At 40.3% G+C, this 23,761-nt stretch overlaps 1 protein-coding gene across 1 annotated transcript; it reads right to left on the reverse strand.

The window, feature by feature from the left end:
* Positions 1 to 5,971: 5,971 nt before the first annotated feature.
* Positions 5,972 to 23,529, reverse strand: DAZL (deleted in azoospermia like). Its single transcript, XM_075086122.1, has 11 exons — positions 23,293 to 23,529; positions 18,886 to 19,020; positions 18,530 to 18,621; positions 17,138 to 17,189; positions 13,780 to 13,846; positions 13,315 to 13,448; positions 11,819 to 11,896; positions 10,920 to 10,970; positions 8,491 to 8,595; positions 7,655 to 7,753; positions 5,972 to 6,891 (listed from the first exon to the last, which is right to left on the reverse strand). The coding sequence occupies exons 1-11, from the start codon at positions 23,296 to 23,298 to the stop codon at positions 6,838 to 6,840; spliced, it is 873 nt and encodes a 290-aa protein (XP_074942223.1). The 5' UTR covers positions 23,299 to 23,529; the 3' UTR covers positions 5,972 to 6,837.
* Positions 23,530 to 23,761: the final 232 nt, after the last annotated feature.

Genomic DNA, 23,761 nt, shown 5'->3' on the forward strand with positions numbered 1-23,761 from the left:
AGCTAGAACTTCATCTGGCTACTGCCATAAAAGACAATAAAAATGTTTCTATAAATATATTAGCAACAAAAGGAGAGGTAAGGGGAATCTCAAGGGGTGGGGGGGGGGAGAGACACGACACGACACACATTGTGACAAATGATGAGGAAGAAGTTGAAGTACTTAATGCTTTCTTTGCCTCAGCTTCAATAGTAAGACCAGTTGCATTGTGGGTACCCAGCCCCCTGAGCTGGAAGACAGGGAGCAGAACAAAGCCCACATAATCCAAGGGGGAATAGTAACCTGCTACCTGCTACATCACTTGGACACACGTCTGTGGGGCTGGATGGGATCCACCCAAGGGTACTGAGGAAGCTGGCAGATGTGCTCACCAAGCCACTCCCAATCCTTTATCAGCAGTCCTGGCTAATGGGGGAGGTCCCAGCTCCCTGGAGTTACAAATGTGATGCCCACCTACAAGGGCCAGAGGAAGATTCTGGGGAGCTACAGGCCTGTCAGTCTGACTCCAGTGCTGGGGAAGGTTGTAGAGCAGATCATCTTGAGTGCCATCACGCAGCACATACAGGACACCATGGGATCAGACCCAGCCAGCATGGCTTTGTGAAAGGCAGATCCTGATCTCCTTATCTGACTTGATAAGGATCTTGACTAACCTGATCTCCTTATGTGACAGGTGAACCATTTAGCAGATGAGGGAAAGGTGGTGGATGTTGTCTACCTAGACCCCAGTAAAGCCTTTGACGCAGCTTCCCACAGCATTCTCCTGGAAAATCCAGCTTGGAGGGGTATGTATTCTTTGCTAGGTAAAAAACTGGCTGGATGGCCAAGCCCAGAAAGTTGTGGCAAACCGAGCTAAATCCAGTTGGCAGCCAGTCACAAGCAGTGTTCCCCAGAGCTCAGTGTTGGGGCCACTTCTGTTCAATATCTTTATTAATGATCTGGATGAGGGGATCGAGTGCACTCTCAGTAAGTTTGCAGACAACACCAAGCTGAGCAGGAGTGTCAATCTGCTCAAGGGTAGGAAGGCTCTGCAGAGGTATCTGGACAGGCTGGATTGATGGGCTGAGGCCAACTGTATGAGGTTTAACAAGGCCAAGGGCCAGGTCCTGCACTGGGGTCACAACAACCCCATGCAACACTACAGGCTTCAGGAGTGGCTGGAGAGCTGCCTGGAGGAAAAGGACCTGGGGGTGTTGGTCAATAGCCAGCTGAACATGAGCCAGCAGTGTGCCCAGGTGGCCAAGGCAGCCAACAGCATCCTGGCTTGTATCAGGAACAGTGTGGCCAGCAGGAGCAGGGAAGTGATCATGCCCCTGTACTCAGCACTGGTGAGGCCGCACCGCGAGTACTGTGTTCAGTTTTGGGCCCCTCACTACAAGAAGCACAGCGAGGTGCTGGAGCATGTCCAGAGAAGGGCAATGAACTTGGTGAAGGGTCTAGAGAACAAGTCTTATGAGGAGAGGCTGAGGGCTGGGGTTGTTCAGCGTGGAGGAAGCTCAGGGGAGACCTTATCCCTCTCTACAACTACTTGAAAGGAGGTTGTAGTGAGGTGGGTGTTGGTCTCTTCTCCCAAGTAACTTCTGATAGAACAAGAGGAAATGGCCTCAAGTTGCACCTAGGGAGGCTTACATTGCATACTAGGAAAAATTTCTTCACTGAAAGAGCGGTCAGGGATTGGAACAGGCTGGCCAGGTGAGTGGTAGAATTACCATCGCTGGAGGTATTCAAGATGTGTAGATGTGGTGCTTAGGGATGTGGTTTAGTGGTGGACTTGGCCACGTTAGGTTTACAGTTGGACTTGATCTTAAAAGTCTTTTCCAACCTAAGTGATTCTGTGATGTATTGTATCACCACTGACCAATGCATATTCTATTACCTACCTTAATAACCTCCTAAAAGCCAGAGGTAGAAGTGTATGCCCATCCCAATTACAAGTAAATTCTTAAAAGACTACTCCATCATATGCATGTAGGATCCCCTTTGCATGTTTAAAGTAGGCACTTGTCTTGCTTGTTACGATGCACAGAGCCATTAATCCTGTTTTAATCATTTAACTGCTCTCTACATTCATTTTAAAGCCAGACTATGGCAAGAACTGGATGGCTGTACAGCTCAGCTACAGGCCAAAGCTTTGTTGAGGGAGGTGATTCTGCCCCTCCGCTCTGGTGAGACCCCACCAGGAATACTGTCTCCAGCTCTGGAGTCCTCAGCACAGGAAAGACATGTAGCTGTTGGAGCAGAGGGCCACAAAAGCGTTCAGAGGGATGGAACCCCTCTCTCCTATGAAGAAAGGCTGAGAGAATTGGGGTTGTTCAGCCTGGAGAGAAGGCACTGGGGAGACCTTTCAATACTTAAAGGGGGCTTATAGGCGAGATGGGGACAGACTTTTTAGCAGAGCCTGTTGTGACAGGACAGGGGTAATGGTTTCAAACTGAAAGAAGGTTTTTTACAGTTCAGATGGTGAAACACTGGAACAGGTTGCCCAGGGAGGTGGTAGATGCCCCACCCTGGCAACATTCAAGGTCAATTTGGAAGGGGCTCTGAGCAACCTGGTCTAGTTGAAGATGTCCTTACTGCAGCAGGGTTGGCCTAGATGACCTTAGTAGTCCTTCCCAACCCGAACTATTCTATGATTTTACACTTCAAAGCACCAGTTTTTCTACAGGAGACAAGTGAATAACCTCTATTAACTGGTGGGTTTAGTCCTAAATTGTTCTCAGAAGACTTTAAAAGTTTAAGAATTCCTTGAGCACTCATTTATTCATAGTGTACTAAAAGAACCCACAATAAAGGCAAAAACATTTGGTTTAGTTCTAGCAAAAATAAAAGGCACCACTGAAGATATTAGTCCTCTAAATTTAAACACAGAAAGCACATATATTAGTCCTCTAAATTTAAACATAGAAAGCACATATATAGAAGATAAAGCCAGACTTACCTTGGAGGGTGTAGGGGAAAAGGAAAGCAACCTCCTTGGTATTTCAAACAATACATTGAAATTTGAACACCTGACTTACAGAAGTACCAGTAGGACCAGGTTAACAAGTAGAAGCTTAGAGGACACAATTACAAACACACCCTAAGACAAACAGGAGTGTTGCAGACCCACATGTAGAGTGCTGCCTTAGTAGCAGTACCCCTAGTATTTCACTACATCAGAAATACATTGACTGACCGCAGCATGCATCTTTACTGGACTATGTATTCAGAGGTTCTGAGAGTTTCTGTTGTTTTAATTATGCTGTTAGTCCTAAAACAGTTACTTTATGTATAGAAATACATCATTACTGTAAAATAGAGCTGAAAACATTAAATGTAAAACCTGTCCTCCTCATTACTACACTTCCTATAACCTCCCAACCTTAAGCTAGAACAAACAACCCTTCTTCATGTTTGTCTTGAGCACCAAGTACACAGAAATTCACACTACTGGAAGAAAACAGAATTCATTCACAGTAGCTAAAGCCAGCGCAATCACTGGGGTAATACAAAGGCCTTTGTAAACTCAGCTGGTGCCTTCTTTCTTTAAAGAAGTTACAGTGAAAGTGTGTTTTACTCCCCACCCAAGAAACTTTGAAGTGAAGTTCACCCCGAGCAGGAATGAAAAAGTATGAAGAATCCACCTAAGTTGCAAAGCTACTTAAGCTTTTTCTTGAGATGCATGCTTCTTCTATAGAAGCCCTTGTACTTACTCTTTATAGCCTCGATTCTTTTTTTAAAACTTTCTCAGCTACACTGAAAGTAGTAGACATTAAAGCTTTTAAGTTATACAACATCTATCCTAAAATAGCAGGCTACCACATCATTCAGTCATTCAGGAATACAGACTGGTATACCTGCCAGAGGACTTTAAAAAAGCTGTTCCATTAAGGCATGCAAAAGACAATCCTGTGATGTACAATTAAGGGAAAATCCTTTTGTTTCTTTATAGCATTCAGTGATCAGACCACCTTCATGCAAGACAAAATTTAGCATCTTGATTTAGTACACAAATACCTAGAAGGAAAAAAAATATTTCCATTTTGACAGGGAATTAGAGTCTGTGCCAGACAATCATTCTAAATGGAGATCCAACAATACCATCTGGCTGGCTGGCTGTCTCATTCCAAGAATAATTCTGTCAGGTGGCAAAGCTTGTAAAAAGAATATGAGAAGGCCACAGCACCAAGCAGCTCACTGGGTCACTTCAAGTAAGAACCATAAAACAAGTGTCATAGCTCTGTAATACCAAGTAAAGGCAAGCATAGTATTTTTTAATCTTGTCTAAAGAATTGTTTCTTTTTACAAAATGCTGTCTTACTATTTAAAGGAGACTTGCACGCTTTTGGGGCCCACACAGAATGCACATACTCTGCAAGGAAAGGCAGACCCACAACAACCCACGACTGATGACTAGTTCACAATCAACACTGTCCACTTGATTTGATAATATAAGAGGTACAAACTTGCAAGAAGCTCCGATTGTGCACCTCTTTTGGAAATGCCTTCAGCTACAGCCATATTAAACAGATGTTTCAACTTTCTGAATGCAACATAAGAGATTTACCTACTGTTTGTGTTATGTTATAGGGTACTTCAAAAGAACATTAGAAATGCACATTCTTAGTTATAACTTGTTACTTTTACTGGCATATGCCACAAAATGTACAATTCCCAGATGGGAGTTAAAAAATTAGTTTCCTACGGGTGAGAAACAGCTAACAAACCCAGCACAAGATGATCTAATGGAAGAGAAAATAAATGGCATTCATAAGGCCTGGGCTATGCATTTCCCTGTGATAAGCCTTCTCAGCACGCTTGTAGGAACAGTACATATCTAGCACCACTGTTTCAAACATATCGACAATCAGCTCACTCGCCAGATGGTCCTATGGGTAACACTTGGTCAAATAAACATAGAATATATCTACATAGAGTGCATATTTTGTTTTATCTCTTCTTTTGGTGTTGACACTCTTCAATAAGAGCTACACATAGGCACTTCGTGTTCTTATAGCTACAGCATAAAGCCTCAAATACATCCCAGGGCAATCAAGCCAACTAGAACATTAAGCCAAAATGAAATGTGCATTTGCAAAGAAACAATTACCTTTATCAATAAACTGCCATCACAGCTTTAACAGCCCGAGTAGTTGCAAAGGAAAGGGTCCCGATATTCAGAAGACTCTAGATTTACTTAAATTTAGTTCAACTAAGATTAAAAACCACTTATAAAGATGCTGGTAACACAGAAGTGAAGTATAATCAAATTGATTATATCTCAAATTGATATTATGGGAACACTTACGACGGCATCTTTAGTGACGTGGACCAGTGAGCAGAGAAGAGATTTACAGATCTGCTTTTTCATATCAATTTATGCTATCAGAACATTGGTACAATTCTGCATAAAGTGGCTCCAAACCCAAAAATAATTTCTATTTCCCTCTTCCCACCCCCCTTGTTAATAAAATTCCATCCATAACACTCCTGAGAAGCAGTCCTTGGACATTTTTCATGCTGCAGCCATATTCCCCCTTAAATGTCTAGGTCTGCAGCAACTTAGTTTCTTTGTCAGATGACACCAACATCTACTTCTGGCTAAGTCTCTTCCTAGCCATCACTACTTCCAAACCTTCTGGAAACTTGAAGCAGAACATGCAGTCCTATTCAAACGCATGTATACATCCTCAGCAGGACAGGTGTAATTTCCTTTTAGGCTGGAGAGACTGAGGTGCTGGGAGAAGGAGAAAAGCGGACTAGGACTCAACATACATACAAGACTAAATACAGTTCTCAGAGTTCTACTTTCAAAACTGCAGCTAAAAACTACTACAAAATGAAGTATTGTTACTACAAATTTATAGTAAGTGGAATTCTCATATAAGGTAATAAATCTTCAATAGCTTCAACAAATCTTTATTATACTGTATGTCTTTCTCAAGGTAGCTTAAAGTTAACTCTAGTATTAGCACATCACCAGAAGTTTGGGAAGCCAAGCGAAAATAAAAATTTTATTTTAATTGTTTCAAAAACACACAACTAAAATCTACATAATTATTAAAATAGGCGTACAGATATACTTTGATTAACTGTGCATTACATAACAAAGGCATATTTTAAATGCAGTATTTCTCACAATTTTAACATACAGGTTTTGCTAAAATTTTTCAAGTAAAAAAGCATACTCTACTGAGTAGCCAATACAGCTAATTACATTCTTGCATCTTTTACATATAGGAATTTTAAGATTGTCTTAATTACTTTCCCAAAACTAATAGTGATGCTCAAGACTGCAGGTACATAAACTGTCATTAATGAACATAACCACATTGATTACGTAGTCTAAAGACAACCAGGACTTAAAGGGCTTCAGTTGAGTTACCACTTGACGTCTTCTGTTCCACTGATTAAGAGCTCAGTTTTAAAACATGACGTCTTGGGCAAATAACTGCTTCCATTTTTAAACTGCAAAAGGTAACTAGTCAGTATTAGTCACTTAAACAGTGGTTTAAGAAAAACTTATGTGTAACATGCAAACTGTACCTTAAAGCTCAGAAGAAAATCCACATGCACCAAACAGACCAACAGTGTTTTTCCCATATAACTAACTGGAATTTTAAAGGGTTTCCAGGGGAAGCATGAAAACAGTTAATAAACCCTGGAAGTTCATCAACTCTTACAACCTTAAACTTCAAACTACTCAAGCAAAAACAACTGTATTGGAACAGAGAGAATAGGAACACAAACTTCAACTTGAAGCAACTCTTTGAAAAAGGTTATACACCACATATATTTTTAAACTGAACTGGAGTAACATCAAGCCAATGAGTTTAGATACTTTAAAGTCTTTGTTGATCAAACACTTTTGAGTACTGCTCTTCCTTTTCTGAAGTGATGCGCCTTCCTCTCCTGGAATGAGATAGGAGAAAAAACAGGAAAAAAATTTTCTAGATAATAATCACAATAAAGCAACTGAAGTTTCATGAAAAGTATCTCAAAACATTGTTCTCTATCCACCCCACTCCAAAACCAGTAAATACAACTTCCGTATTCCTGCTTCAGAGTACTTGTGCCCAGTTCACATCACTTCGCTTCTTTAAAAGGGCAGACAAGTGTTAAATATAACATTAATAAACAAGATAAATTAAAACACCACTTGGAATGTACTCAGAAACTGCAATTCTACGAAGACCAAACACATACAGCAAAACTACAATGACCAGTGACCAACCTGGTTTATTGGTTAAAGCGTTGACATTTTACGCAAAGTACAGAGAGTCATGATCTGCAGCGGGTACTTAACTGGTGTCATGACTGTCAAGGCTCAAACTCAACGTCCTCTACCCAAACTAGGGAGTAACCCACTGCCCTTTCAACAATTTGTCATTGAGAAATGATTAGCCAGTCTTATGCTCTAACTGTCCATGAGTTCAGCAATTTTTTTTAATGCACCTTTTATTAAAACCACTGAATCCAATTTCAGGACTTGTTTCCAGCATTAAGCAGCTGAGACTCAACCAAACCTATAGATCTCAGCACAAATACAAGAATGAAAAAATTCAAATGGCATTCCAGTTATTAATCCTTTCAACTTTATAGTATAGTACCCTGTTGGTGAACAAGTTGAAAGGCAGCTGTGTTCTAGGGATTTAATTTTGCTTTCACTACATACCTTAAAGTAGTCTTCTTGTGATACAAAGGTGTTTCTCAGACGGTTCTCAGGATTAAACAGACAGGATACTACTGTTTGTATGCTCCTGTCCACAGACTTCTGAAATACAGTTATAGGTCCACCTTTAACAATACTTATTTTCTTAGTTAGCCCACTATTAGCAATATGGGTGTGTCACAGGGTTTACTTTACATTCAGGATTCCTCTCAGCTGCCTTACACTTCCTGAACTGTCTTTTTAATCTTTCATCTTAGTAACTCATTAGCACCCTTAGATGTTACTTACAACATAACAGTTCTGACCAGTGACATACCAGTTCAGTTGTGGAATAGGCTGACAGCTGAAAAATGTCTCCTTTAGAAAACTGAATTCAGAGCCAACTGTTGGCCAAACTGGGGTCACCTTCCACAAAAGTGAAGAAGGGAGTAAAACATTACCGATTCAGGTGTTTGAAGCTTAAAACAGATCTGCCTAAGACAGACGGCGATGCTACCTAACCTTCTTTTCTGGTACCTACAATTTCCCCTGTGGTTCTCAGCAGATTAGGTAAAGCCACCTTGTCACTTAAAAATACTGTTTTACTTAAGGAAGTAGAACGCATATTTTATACAGCCCTCAGCACTATTGACAAGCACTAACAGTTTCAATGAAACACATGAGGCTCCTGAAGTTGTACAGAGAAATCAGATACAGTGGATTGAGCATCTGGCTAAAGTGGCAACTATAACTTATTTCTAGGATACTGGTCAGAGCCCCTCTTCACCTCTTCAAATAATCCTCACATGCAAGTTTCTGGGAATAGGATTTATAACAAAAAAGTTTGAGAAAGCACTTACCTTTTGAGGACTGTTAGTAGACGACTGCATGGGCTCTGGAACAGCACATTCTGTCTGTATGAATTCTGGATCCTCAGTGCAGTGATAGCTTACTGAAGTATAAACCTGTAGAGTTTTTTTTAGACATTGCAATGTTTCAGTAACACTGGGAAGACACGTGCAGTTGTGTTGTCATTGGTCCTCCTATCGGTAAGCTATGCCAACTTTATCTTCACACTTTTGATGAAGTTTCACCAGTGGGGGAAATACTGTTTCCTGTTCTGTTAAGACAGTTCTACTTCCTTCCAAAAAGGATATGCTCTAATACATGTCTTTTCTCCTCACTGTAATCACTCTTAAGAGTTAGCTCCTCAAACTACCTCCTCCATATATAGGTCTTGCCATCAAGTGTAGCACATTGAGCAAATAAAGGTGTTCACTGAGAATTCAAGACAACCAGCAGGTAGCTTCAAGAGATTAAGCACTAAAATCAAAGAAGGGGAAGCAAAACGCCTACTACCACTGCCCTTCCAAGAAGCGGCTTTTCTTTATACAGTTCCTTCTTGTTTGAAGCTTCCTTCATGCCAATATACTAATTTAAGATGTAGGAAAGCCTAGAAAAGCACAAACCATTTTACAGCTTTTTAAAAAACTCTCCGCACTTCAGCCTGCTTACAGTGCAGTGTTGCAATTGGCAGCCCAGTTCAGAGTTTAATGACAATAGCAAAGAAGCTGATAAAACAGTTACTCCTTACTGAAACATCCTTCCAGATGCTTCCAGAGAGGATTAGCCACTTCTTACAGCCAATTTTACCAACTGACAGTGTAAAGCATCCTTACTTTTCAGAGGCAAAACTTTCCACACACCCCCATACCCCCACAAAGTAGTCAGATTTTCCCAGACTTGACAGTAGTTTTCAGTTTCTTGCAACAACATTCTTAAGGATGTTATTTGTGATTACATACAGCAACCACACTGTGTACCACCTGATGCTCCCAAAAGCCCTTGAACACCAAAACTGTAATTTCAAGCTGACGATATTGGGAGATACAGAAGCCTACAATGTTAGCAGAATATTCCTTTCCGAGCACCATCCCTAACTATAAAAAAGTGTATCAGATCTGACCTCATCACAACTGGTGCATTCAATTTATGAATTGAAATTGTGATTATTCACCAGACAGGTAGGTATAAAGCAGTAGGCTGAAGGATGAAGTTTCCTATCTCCTTCTGTGCCTACCCTCTTTTCCGTCTGTCAAGAATGATATTTCAAGTTGATTAACTAAGTTCTAGAAGAGTTGTCTGCTCATATAATCAAGCTTAAAATGTCTCACAAAAACCAGCATGCACAACTACTCTAAAATCTCTTTGGCTTGCTACCATTTAGTTGTTAAGTGATACTGCGGCCATATCATGTTTGTGGATGTTCAACAAAAATTGTTTGACTGAATTAAGTGAATTATTTCAAGCCAACAGGGTCCTCAGTATTTCAGTGACTTCTGAACTCTTGAGTTGCTTTCTTCCCCCGTTAAAGTAAAGGTAATTCTCACTAATACAGACTTTCCATGAAAAGAGAAAGGGCTGCTTCTCTGCTGAGAAGCTAAAACTAAAGCTTTGTACACAATTGGAAATGAGCAGGAATTAAGCATTCTGCTAATATGATGAGAGACAGTATCGTCAAATGTCTGCAGGCTGCAATATATATGCATAAAGTTCCATTTTCTTCATTTTTACCCACTTACTTTCCACACATTCTATAGACGTCTGCTGGGAAATAGCTTGAAAGAATACCATTCAGAAGAAAATGAAATATTACAGCTTTTAAGCACTTAATATAAACTTTACTCAATAAATACAAGATTATACACAAAAAACCATAGATATGCCTAAGATCCAAATTTAAGTTTCAACACTTAAATATATTCCCTCTCGTGGGTCTTACTTCTGTAAAGTCAGAGAAACCAAGTCATTTCTTTAAAAGTCATCAGCACCATCTACAGTCTGTAGCAGTCTGGCAAATTATTTTAGTAAGCTATTGAAAAGAGGCAAAAAACCTCAAGTATTTGCAAAGCAGATTATTTTGAGAGTTTCTACATTTAAAAAAAATGGAACAATAATCAGTCATATCATACAGAACTTGTAAGTCAGGATTGTGCATCAGGTAATCAGTTATCTTCCCTTCCATTTTTCATTAAAAAAACCAATTCTGTTCATGTTTAAGTTCCAGAATTCTGTGACCAGAACACAATGCATAACATCATAAAACAGGCAGCTCCTAAAAAAGTACATCAGTAGGAATTCTTAAGCAACTACCTACTCTGTCAGCAGCTACAGATTTCTATAGATCAGATACTTACTTTGACTGGATCTGTATGTAATCTATCAAGGTGTCACAACAGTGTGCTAATTGAGAAAATAACATTCTGGAAGTTTAACTTTGTAGACTTACCGGAGGCATAACATAATTTCTTTGCTCCCCAGCAAGCCATTGTGGTTGAACCTTAAACAAGAATTGGACAAGAACCACCTTTTATTCATTTATTTCCAACACAGACAAGCAACTGCTCTTTAAGAGCCACCATTTATAATGTTTCATGTCTGGATTTTTCATTAAACAGTAGTTTACAGTATTTTGTCCAGGAAGATAGCTTTTGCACTTATAACTCACATAGCATTTAGCACAAGGTCATCCCTACCACAAATTCAACTACCTCCTTCCTCTTCTCATTCCAGGTTTTAAAAAAAATTTAAAAATAAGATTTCCAAAGATTGGGAAAACAAGGGGAATCACAGCATCCACGCTGAAAACATCTCAAACCTCTAGTTACTTCCAGTTACTAAACTACTTCTAGTTTAGTTTCAATAACAGTACTTACCCACACATTTCACAAGGCCAAAAGTCATAATCAGCTAAGTGCCTTTCCAGACATCTTTGAAGCTCAAAAGCACATCCCCTCTATATACATCCCGTATTTACAGATGCTGATAAGACTCAGTGATTCTGTTTTAAGTACCTGACATCAACTACCCACACTACAGCATGTACCAATGTAAAGCTCCTTCCCACAAGAAGAGTACTGCTGATCCATGTACTTTTTGCTAATTTGGAAGTTGCTTTATCATTGCATATTTAAGAACAAACTAAAAAAAGAGTATGCTAAGTTACTCAATAGTTTTGTTGCATTAGAATAAAAATATCACTAATTTTGTTTTTACTTCTGATTTCTGTGAAGTAGGAGCTGTAGGGGAATAGAAACACAGAAAGATCAGACTCCCGTTAACACCCTTCATTCCATTCAAGCTTTACCAAGTATCAAACAGCCTTTCTGCTACTAAGGAACTACACACCTGATAGTTGTAGGCTGGCTGGTATCCTACAGGAACTTGCTGCTGTATCAATAAAGCTGGTGAACTGTATGGATATGTCTGCAAAATAAAGCTTTTTTTAAAATGCAAGTTTGAAGCAAGGTAAAAGGATGATATTTGTAGAGGTGTCTGTAAAGCCTGGAGCACATTTTCAGAAATATGTAGTCACTTTGTTACTTCAATTTCTGTTTCAGACTAGCTGTGTTATTTAAAAGCAACCCTTAACAGATTTCCCGTGGGGCTTCAGCACTTAAGACACTAAAAATCTCAAGGAAGTGGGATTCTTTAGCGTATTACATAGCTACAAGCAGACATGGAGCTTTTAGATGATCTTTTAAGTAATTTCAGAAGCACAACTCACCTCAAACTTTCTAAACTAGACTGAGAACAGACCAACTACCACGAAATAATGGACTACAGCCTGAAGAAGAGCTTCTTGGAGCCAAAGGCATCTAAGTATTACAGTTCAGACAATTTCCCAGAACTATTTCACTGCAAGTTATTTTAATGCAATGTTAACCTGGAACCTTCTCAGCTCCTTCAGAGCTAGTTAAAGGCACATTCCAGCATTTAAGAGAATTAGTTCCTCATACACTATTTCACCCTCCCAATAAACTTAGAGAATTAGCAGGAGTACTACAAACTCCGCCTTCAAAAAAGTATTTCTGAGAGTCACGGCAGTTTGCTCATATTCATTTGCTTAAGAAAACGTACAAAACAGGATCAGTTTGCAATTGATATCGCCCTGTTGTATATCCATATCGTACAGGGTTAATACAGGAAGAGACCATTATCTGGATAGCCTCCTATTCACAGGACAGGACTTTTAACAAGGCCAGAAGTACTCTGCCTCCACCTCACTAAGAATGTTTATCTGAAGTACCAATAAGGTGATGTCCTGTAGGCATTCTGTACTGGTCACAGCTATTAATGGCAGATGCCATAACACAGTGTTCTTAAAAAGACACAACTGCAGTTCAGAAAGAAGAATCTGCTTGGCTAGGAGGGGAGAAAAAACAAAAGAAAGAAGTACTACAGCCAACTTCTGGTTCAATACTTGTTTTAAAAAATGCGTTTTAAATTTTGTGGTTTATTCTGAGCCAGGGCAGCAGTACATTAAATATCCATATGCATTTGATTTGTGAAGTGTATCTGTGACAAGTAACAAGATCACTTAAGAACAGTTACATAATTAAATCTTAGCTCCACCTTCAACAGTTTTCTCATTCTCAGAATAAAAAGCATCTCCCTGTCTTTTGCTTTATAAAGAGAGCACATCACTGAATAAACTTTTCCAAGGTTGTTAGTCTTCTTTTGAAGTGGTTTGAAGTCAGGCACTTCTTACTGGGGAAATGTAATATGAAAGCAAGTGTGTAAAATAAGACTGGAATCAAAACAGATATTCCTGAAGCTGTACATGCTTGCACCTTCAAAAATATTTAATTATGATTCAAGATCAGTGGCATGAACAACCTTACCTGAACATACTGTGTTACTGGGCTCATTACAGCTGGAGGCTGCACATATGTCTCTGTATTTTGATGACCCCATACACTATGGAACTGTGGCACAGGAGGATTGAAGACTAATGGTCTGGGATGCACATAAGAACCTTGTTTTAAACCAAAGAAAAATAAAGTATTAAGATAGTTTCACATGCATTTCATTAGTAATCTGAATTCAAGCTGCAAAAAACCCCAAGCGTTTTGACTCTTAAATTTAACTCAACACTGTCTTGTACCGTGCTACCAACCTGAGTTTTATTATCAAAACCATACATCACACTAGTAGTGAGGTCATAAAACTCAGAACCAAAGTTTAATTGTAATATACATATTGCATCAGATAAAAACATTTACAGCGATGTTAACATATAATTAAGAAAAAAAACAAATTTGTAATATATACTTGTAATATGAACAGATTTTGTTTTATATACTTACACAAGTTTTGTTGCTTTCTAATTGCTGGTCCCAGTTTTAGCTTTTTGCCGTGGAAGTTGATTTGTGACTGAAAGACAGGTTATTCGGTAAAGTTGCAGAATCAGTGAAGTGCTTGGTTTGTTTGATTTTAAGATGTCTGTATTCTGCTTCTACACCACAGTATCATCAACTCACGTACAGGCTCAACAGCCTCCATTCTCATCTTCCACCTCAACACCTTATGCCTTTTACCTTTAATTTCCTATAATGCTCTCAGCACATCCATTTGCCTACTTACCAAATCTCCAAGCCTATTATATATATCACTTGCCTTAATAGCAACATGCACTACTAGCAGTTTGCAACCACATATTTGTGACTGTCAGCCTTCTGGGTTTATACACACAGATTTAAACTATTCTTGCCTCAGTTAAGGATACTGATGTAGAGTGACCATAGTCTAGGTTCCCTTGAAACCCTATTCATATCACCACTTACCTTCCTTCCCACAAACTTGCTAACCAGTTTCATGTAACATGTTAGAAGTTGTCTACCTAATATTAAACTGAAGTATAGTTCACATGTGCCTCAAATACCCAAACTCAGGAATATAAACATCTGGAAGACTTGCAAAACAGGGTGAAAACCCTCCTCAGTAGTCAGCAAATGCCCAAGACACATGTAGATTCTCATTCTGCAATTACTGCCGAAACGCTAGTTCACACAGAGGGCAGGATATTTCAGACTTTCAGTGATCAATGATTGAGTACTGCTTTGCCAGCACAGTGTCTGGGGCCATAACAAAGGCACAGGAAGAATTTCAAGCACCCTCCCTCCCTGCAGAAGTTGAACTCTGTTCTTCAGCAAAATTGCTTAGTTTGAAGACTAGAACATTCACTGACGGATGTAGCCTGAAACGGCACCACAACATCCTTAACTTCAAGGTCTATTTGAACTGACTGTAGAAGGCGGCCTGTAAGATTTTCTTCTCTACAAGATCACAGTTTAGATCTGCAGTAAGGTTGCTGTAATACATGGATTTAAGCAGATTAATGTTTACTGAGGTACAGAGGAACTTCTCCACACAAAACTCCCACCAGAAAATTCATCTTTGGGTCTGATCTCACATTCTCTGCCAAGACAGTGACCAGAAACATGTTTAACTACTTGTGAATAGCACACGTGACACTACCTAAAAGCATGCATTCTGTTACAGCTGAGGGCTACATCAGAGTTTAGAATTGCTTTTACAAATCAGAAATGAAAGGTTTTGTTTACCCTAATTAACACAAATCTAGTACCAAGTATTAAAATCAGTATTAGATGCAGATACATAGTTTATCTAGATTCTCTGTCTCATGCAACACTAACAACCTGCCTGCTTCAGCAGAGAATATGCAGATTGCAATTTTAAGACACCTCATTAAGCAGCTTCTCCTATTTCTGCTAAAGAAAGTTCTTTGAACAGGTAACAGCAACTTAACTGTTGATTGTAAAAATAAGCAAAAGAAGCAGAGTAATAGTGATATATTAAAAAAAAAAATCTTATTTGATCACGTCCTCATACTGATAAAAATAGAACAAAGATGTAGGTGGAAAAAAGGTGAAAAACACCCTGACCAGTTTCACAAGTTTTTTCAGAGTTTGTTTGGGTTTTTTGGGGGGTTGTTTTTTGGTTTTTTGCTTTTTTTAAAAAATTGATCCTGCAATCCTGTTGCACCCAGAACAATGCAACCACCTTTTCCACCTGAGCAACAAGAGATCTTGGAAGACAGACCTCCCCTCAAAGCAGAAGGCAGCTTTCTGTTCTGAACTGCAAACAGCTTCACTCTGCACCAGAGTTCTGTTACAAATTGAATCAGACCTACATCAAAAGAAATAATTCCAGGTTGCACAAAGCTGCAGAGCTAGGCAGATAAACACAGGTACCTACAGTGATTCTACCCATCGAGAGGCTCCATCTTGTTCATTTACGTAAAACACTGACTACTCAGTACAGATGAATGCCTGAAATGGTTTTTTCTGATGCAATCTCCGCTTATGACTTGAGTTCTAAAATGTAGATGTTCATTCCTTCCCTTTTCTATCCCTTCCAGAAACCAACAGCTTCTTAAACTGATTTCTATCTGGACATGCTTCCTCCTGACAAGGCAGTAATTTGTACTGCCTTTACACCTGAAACTTGCACTGAAAAGAAAATCCACCACCTCTGGGCTTTCCAGGACCTCTGGTATACAAAGGCATATCAGTGAGTACTATATTAACAGAGATACACTGAGCGCTTTTAGTTTTGAAGAAATGCAGACACAAAATCAGCAAGGTGCATGGCTCAAACAGCAATGCTACTCAAGAGGTCTCTACAGAGATTGTTGCCTCAGAGCAAGCATTCCACACTGATCTACTACAATAAATGTAACCCATGGTAAAAAAGTCTTCTCAAAGTCTGTTGCTCAGTACAGCAGTATTTTTGTCAGCATACCATGAAAGTCAAAGAACAGCAAGCTTTTGAAGTCTTTTGGTGAGAATCAAGAATCAGCTGCTGGCGTGTCACTGCTCTCTGCTTTGTTGAGAGATGAGAGACTGTTCATCCTCCAGAGACATGGGAGTTTTGCGAGGCAAAGACTTCAGAGATGGAAATATTTCAATGTATGTTTGTTTTCAGTTATTGCACTCGGTTTTGGGAGAAAGAGGGAAAACAAAGAACTTTCGGTGGTTTGTGACCTGCCGAAGTCTATCAAAACCAAACAACAGATTTGGTTGTAAGCATTGACATTTAAAATTTCTCTGATACTGAAATCTAAGAGCAGAATGGCTGTAACAGTTCTACCCCTTTATCTCCTGTGTGAACTACAAAAAACCATGACATGCGAACAGTCGCATTCTATAGTCAAGGAAGCTTAAAAAAATACCTGCTATCCAGGTAACATCCAAATGCACAAATAGTGCAAGACAGAAACACTACTTCAACTGCCAAGACTTAAGTAAAAAAACTAATGTGTCTTCTATGTTACTGTTTTTCCAATAATACACTGACAGGTCTTTGTATCTCCCATAAGCGCACACGGGTTCTGTGACAATCATCCAATACAGAAAGCAAGCAGCCAAAAACATATGTGAGACTTTCAAGCATGAACATGAATGAGAAAGAAATACAACAAGAGGCGTTCAAGCACACCAAGGCTAAAACTGATTTTGTTTCTCACTTCAGTAAATACACAAAGATTTACCACCAGTGGATATTTTAGCAAGTTTACTTTCTGGGCAGTCATAGACTTTCCTTGTCCCAATTTCTCTACAGGGTACATGACTTGGTTTCCCCTGAACTTGTCTTCAGCCTTTATATACCAACTTGTTCAGATAATTTAAACAAAGAGCTTACTTCTACTATTTTTTGAACATCCACATTGTCCAGGAAAGAGACAAATCCATACCTGAAAAGAAAAAACAGGTCATTCAATAACTAGATTGATTTGTTTGTTAGCTAAATTATTTTGAACAGACCAGTTAACAGCATATATGCCAGAAATATCAAGTAGGACATTAATTTATAATTCTGCAAGAAAATGTATTTACTGCTAACTGGCAGCATATATTACTGGGCCAGATGAAAGGAATTGAATGCCAAATTCTAGAATAGTATGACATAGATGTAAGGGCTGTTCTTCCATTTCAGCTACTCAAAATGAACACTATTGTTGATATTACTAACTAAGAAAGTGAAAAAGCACAAAACCTTAAATATTAAGATCTGAATTATCATCAAATTTTGTATTCGCTACAGAGGTTTGGATGACAGCAGGTATTAGCAACACCAGTGGGGGATGTGATCCTTGAAGAGGTTTTTCAATTTACTTCACTGCCCCCACAGCTTACCTAATCTATAAAATGAAGATAATTTCAGAGCATTATAGAGACAGTTGTGTCAATCAATGGAATATGCCAATTCATTATCAATGCTCAGAACAAACACTGGCTCACTGCACATCAGAATTCACCATGAAGATGGGCAAAGTATATGAGGAAATAAGCCAGATTTCTAGCTCATGCATTACCACATATGTCTGAGGAAAAAAAACCCAAAACATTACATTTTAGAATCTGCTCATAGAATCTTAGAAAAAAACTGGGCTGGAAGGAACCTCCAGAGGCCACCTCCTCAAAGCAGGGATGACTTCAAAACAGAGAGCTTCCCCAGAACTCAACAAGCTAAGGTCCTACATATCCTTATTTGTTTCACCATAGACAATTCAGAGTTTTTCTATATATCCAACAGGAATTTCCCTTGCTTCAACTTTGTCACTTAGTTTCAACTCTTCACCCAAATGAGTCTGGTTGTTTTCTCTGTAGCTTATCCTTGAGTGTCAGGAGGTACAGCCTCACTGCCCTGAGGAAAACATTTACCCGTCCTCTTCACAATCCGGAACTCTCTGCAGGTTAACTACTCTAGCCATCAGAAGTGTCTAATGAAAGAGCCGTCCGCATAAGTATCAGAATTTTCAAGCTTTATTTCCACTGGTTAAGTGACGATAACCCCCTTTTCCTTGAACAGATTGATTCAAGTCAGAACAATCAGGCTCTTTGTAAGACTTTACAGATTTAAGAACAATCTAGATATACAGGTTTCGGTGTTAATTCACCACAAGAGAAAACTGCAGCTAGTGTTAAGGCTTAAGCACATCAAGCGTGTTACCACGTAGCTGCTCATATCATCTATGACAGAATTACGTCCACATAAGCAGCAACTGAGAACAACTATTCATGTTCTACTCACCCTTTGGAAACACCAGTCCTGTCGGTGATTATTTTCACCTCTTTCACAGTACCATATCGTTCGAAGAAACTCCGAATTTCTGCTTCATTCATCTAAAAGAAACAATCTTAAACTTCTTCAAACACATTCGACTGTTTAAAACTGATTTAAAGCAGGCAGTACTGTTTTTTAAAATTCATCTTCTACTACCATATGAACTAGTTAGTTACATGTTCCAAAATTCTCTCATGACACTGCAATACCTTGAGACTGGTAATGACACACATCAAAAAAAAACACACCCAGGAGTGAATTCCCATTTCCTTCCCACTGAAGTGCCCTATATCCGTCTTGAACAATTAAAAGTATATAAATACCCTTATATCAATTCCACCAACAAAGACTGTGTTTGGCATGATTTTTCCTTCTGGTAAAACATATCCTTGACTGGTTGTTGGCAAACAGGTATTATCCTCTGAGACACCGGCACACTGGGCCTCCACGTTTGCAGACTGAAAAATTTAAACAGAGTACATATTTCAGTTAAATTATTATAGTACATTTTAAGATACTAGAATGCCTGCATCTAGATATAGCATGGGTCAATGAATTTCAATAGCACCTTGCCAGTTAGTTGAGGGATGTACTTGATGCAAATACTGTTCATCAGAAAAAAATTTAAGTAATTTTTATAAGAAGCTTTAAAAATTTAGATCTAGACCTAACCTAGGCTACTTCTAAATAGCCCTAGTCTGACTATATGAAGCCTCATGACCAGTGTTGCTACTATGGGACAGCCACTGAGAATGCCAAAATAATTCATTTCAGAAATTTACCAGATTTCGTTTCAGATCTAAGCAAGAAATTGAATTCTTTAAAGATACTGTTTACTGTAAATTGATTACTCAATAGAACAAAGTCCATCATCTTCCTGGTCAAAAGCTTTAAATAACCTGAGATACGAGTAAGCTTACAAACAGCCTTAGAGCACAGATAACAGGGTTATACTACAAGTTACGCTGTAAGACAGGAAATCAGACCTTGATGGAATATTCACACTATTCACCTTCTCAGAAAAAATGTTGTCAATTTAACTACAACAGGAACATGAATGACTATCAATTTGTTTCTGAGTTGTCTGCACCAAAGAAGGATCTTAAACATGCATTGCATGTACAGAAGAAATGCAAAGAACACTAAGATTATAGAGCAACTACAGTCATGATGTGCTTTGCACACCCAGGCTTCAAGTGCACCCTTTTGGTGCCAAAGCATTTCGTCACATCCTAGGAGTTACAGATTCAGTCAGTGCAGAGGAAGATACGATGCTCCCTAAACAAACAGTAATTCAGTATTTTGTTCAGATGAACAGACCACATGCAATTCCATTTCTTGTTAATGATGCTAGCAAAGATGTGTTCCATACTCTGCTTAAGGCTTGAAGTGCATTTTGCAAAGGTACTTCCACGAACTAAAATACAACATAAGCACCATGGGCATCGCAAACTCTAGCCCCTCTTGTCTTCTACTCTCCTGAATGAATGGTTCTAGCTATGTGCCATGCTTTGCCTGGCTAGTGAGAATTACTCTGACCAGTTCAGCATTGCTCATCCCTCTATATTAATGCACTTCAAAACATTAATAAGCTATTCCTTACAATTCAACCGGTGTGGCATTATCCTTACTCCAGATATTCCAAGCTTTGATTTAGTCAAAGTTATCTGCTACTTTGAAATCTAATAATTTGCAACAGGTAGCATCCAATTTTAAAATGTAAGAGTTTTCGTCTTTAATGAACACTAAACCGCAGCTGTGAGCCACGAGTACTCATTTCAAACTGGCCACCCAGTAACGGAATGAGAAAATTGCAAAAAGCAAACTATGCTTACTTCTATACATTCATGCTGTAAACAGAAAGAGGGTAGTTCTCCCCCCTTCCCTCCTATTGTACCAGGACATCCCTGCACAAGGAAATCTCTCATGTTTCACAGAGGAAAAAGTTTATAGTACTTCTCAGACACGTCCACTTCTGATCCAAGCTCATTCTGCAGTTACGTAAACATCTGTGCTAGCATAAGGGAATAGCAAGTGCAAAAATGATGCAAGAGGTGAGCAACAGACCATTTCTTTGGCTGCACCCCCAGCTAAAGGGCATCTAAACTGAAATCTGAAACTGCAATGCCACAGCAACCTTGAGCTGACCTAACTGTTGGCTTCACTTCTTTCTGGATCTGTTCCAGTGAAGCAGGCTAAAAGAGAAGTATTCACTTTGCTGTATAAATTATCTGGCAACCTAGAACAGGAGTCTCGCAGCAGAGGCACCCAACAAGTGCCAGAACCAGCACAAGGAAGTTGGTAGGCGTACAGATATTGCTGGTATGCGAGTCGGGCGGCCTTGGCTGCCATGGAAGTGCAGCGTTCATTTCTTACACTACTAATGCAGAACACAATTTTCAATGAAAATACACTTATTTAATGCTTTTACACATTAAATATCTAAAAGAAAGAGTAAACAGGCTACTTAGGCATTCTGACAAATTAGTCAATATCGAAAGTAAGCTTTAAGATCTGTTAATACACATATTTAGAACTTGAAAAGCAGCAATTTTGAAATATGCACAGTGGAAAAGTCTTACATCAAAGACAGGAAACAAAATCTCCTTTCAAAGTTACTTTTCAAGTCTTCAGTACTACAGTGCAAAATTTTTGCCAATTCAAACTAAGTATTGCCCTATCTCAACCCAAGTTATTTTACCAGCACAATGTGTAGTTGTTATTTTACTACCTAATGGAGCATTATGTAAACTATTATACTTCTACATACAGTATAGGCAAAAAACCTCGCACTGCTGCTGAATCAGCGTCCAAAGCCTAAGCCACCTGATGTTTTAAAAACCCGGAAAACCCTGAAGTTAATGAATTGGCTACCCTGAAATTATAGCATCAGCTGAAGTGACCCAATGCTTCAGTAGTACCCTAAGTAGGGTTAATTTGTCTATCCATCTCATGTAGTATCTTGGAAATCAAATTTCTAGATGTCAGTAAGCTTAGAGCTCAAAGTTTTTCAGCTTACTGAAATTAAAAGGTTCTTTTTCTTTTCTCTCATCACAAAGTAAATTTCAACACTTTGCTCTTTGCATTATTCCAGCAAGCATCAAGTGTAATTTGATGCCAGGAAACTACATTCACCTCTTGATCACCGCAGTCACGAGGCTAGTTAAGACTTTCAGCAAAAAACTGTGGAAAAGAACTACTGTTAGGGCCAGGTGGTGGAAATACCTAGCTACTCAAGTGGGTTAAAAACATCACTCATTCTCATGCATATCTAGGATAGGAAAACCTTCACTTTTCTTTTGGCCACAGAATCGCAAGTCCCCGATTTCTCAGGCTTCTCCCTGTCTTTTCCTGATCTCACACACGCTTTGTTTAAAATAGGTATTAAACACTATTTTTTAAATTTGAACATTTAAAACTCCTGATGTCTGTCGTGCTATGGCAGCCTTTCTGGGCGCTGGAGTCGGTTACCATGACAGCGCCCTACCTACAGGGAGAACATGGCTCCCGTTACGGGAGCACAACGCACTCTTCCCACTAGGCAGCAGGTGGGGCTGTCGCTCAAGTGCTGTAACACGCTCGCACGCTAACGGCTACGGCTGCAAAGCTTAACTTTTTTTTTTTAAATACCCTACTTTTACGTTGTTGAGGAGTCTGGGCTACAGTCGCAAAATCCATTTTTCAAACAAACAAAAAAAATCCTGAAGAAAAACCAGCCACTTGCATGTTGAAGCAGCAACGTGCGAGCTCAGGCAGTAGCTCCTACTGGCCACATGGAGCCCGCAGCGGACTACGCGAGGCCTCTTTTTTTAAAGACAAGTTAAAAAAAAAAAAAAAACAGGAAAAAAAAAAACCAGAAAAAAACAAAACAAACGGGGAGCCTTAGGCGAGCATGTTACGGAGCTGGCGGCGCAGCTGCCCCACCGCCGTTCAACAGCCTTATGTCCTGCGGCCTTCGCACCTCGCCTGCCTAGTTACTGGCCACGTTACCCGAGGAGGCGCGGGGGAAGGCGGCTTCACGCTTCTCAAGACGTTTGGGGGCGAGGGGAGGAGCCCCGCCGAGGGCAATGGAAGCCGTCTGAAAGCCCCCGACGCCCAGGGCGAGGGTTCCAGCACAGCCCCAAGGGCAGGCGGTGGTGGGTCCGTATACCGGCGACCGACGGGGCGAAGAGCCGCGGCGCCTGCGTGGCTCCGGCTGCCGGGGCAGGCGGAGGGGACGCACGGTCAGACCACGCGCAGAGCAGGGAGCACCCGGCGGGGCGACGCGGCGCCATGTGGCAGGGCCGCCACAAAATGGCCGCTCGTGGTGGTGTGAAACGTCTCCCGTCGCGAAGCGCTCACCACACCGTGGCGCCGACGGCTGCGAGCCATGACGCTTCCTCCACACAAACCCCAGGCTTCTGAATTGGTGTATTCCCTCCCTGACCTTAACCCCTCACCTCCCCTTAAGGCTTTAAAGCATGCAAGGTATTAAAAATGACAGTAACCCTCAGGAGTCCAGCCCGGGCAGCGACACCACCGCAGCCGCGGGCATCCCCGCTCCTCACCCCAACAAGCTAGGAAAGTTGATGCTCAACTGTCACCTCTGCTACCCGCGGGAAGGCCCGAGCAAGCCGCCACAACCCCCAGCAACAAGCCGCCCCACGGCTCAGCGTTCAAGCGCATCCCCCTCACCCCACGTCCCACCGTGCCGACCACGGCTCCCCTTTCGTTCCTCCTGCTCCACTCACCATCATTCACCGAAGCTGAGGCAGCGCCCACACACTTAAAAATAAACGAGGCCTTTAAAACAAAAACAATACGAACTTTTCTGAGAAAACAAACACTGGATAGTCCTCTTTTTTTTTTTCTTTTTTTTTTTTTTTTTTCTTTTTAAGGGCGGAGAAAGGGAGCTTCTCTTGGTTACCGCTCTTCTCCTTAAGTAGCCCCGAGTGGGAATGGGCGGGGAAAGGCCACACCCGCCCCCGCCGCCCTCTCACAGCCGGCACCGTCTGAGGGTCTTTGGGCGCTCTCCCCCTCCTGCCTTTCACGGGGTCAGCTCTTGTACTGTCTCTGTTTTAGGAGAGCGTCTGTAGACAAAGGGTGAAGGATACCGCAGCTTTTCTCTTTGTTAAGAGATTAGGTGGGACTAATATTTGTGGCCTTGTTGTTGAGTACGTGTGGTAGCAGCACTGCCCTTGCCTTTTTGACAAGAACTAG

Source organism: Phalacrocorax aristotelis, chromosome 2 (assembly GCF_949628215.1).
Source record: "Phalacrocorax aristotelis chromosome 2, bGulAri2.1, whole genome shotgun sequence".
NCBI classification, from domain to species: Eukaryota; Metazoa; Chordata; class Aves; order Suliformes; family Phalacrocoracidae; genus Phalacrocorax; species Phalacrocorax aristotelis.

Coding starts and splice junctions, on each gene's coding strand:
- DAZL (XM_075086122.1), bottom strand. Junction 18,622..18,885: donor TTGGTGGAATTGATATAAGG/GTATTTATATAC, acceptor TGTTTCTTTTAG/ATGAATGAAGCAGAAATTCG. Junction 11,897..13,314: donor CAGTAACACAGTATGTTCAG/GTAAGGTTGTTC, acceptor TTTATTTTGCAG/ACATATCCATACAGTTCACC.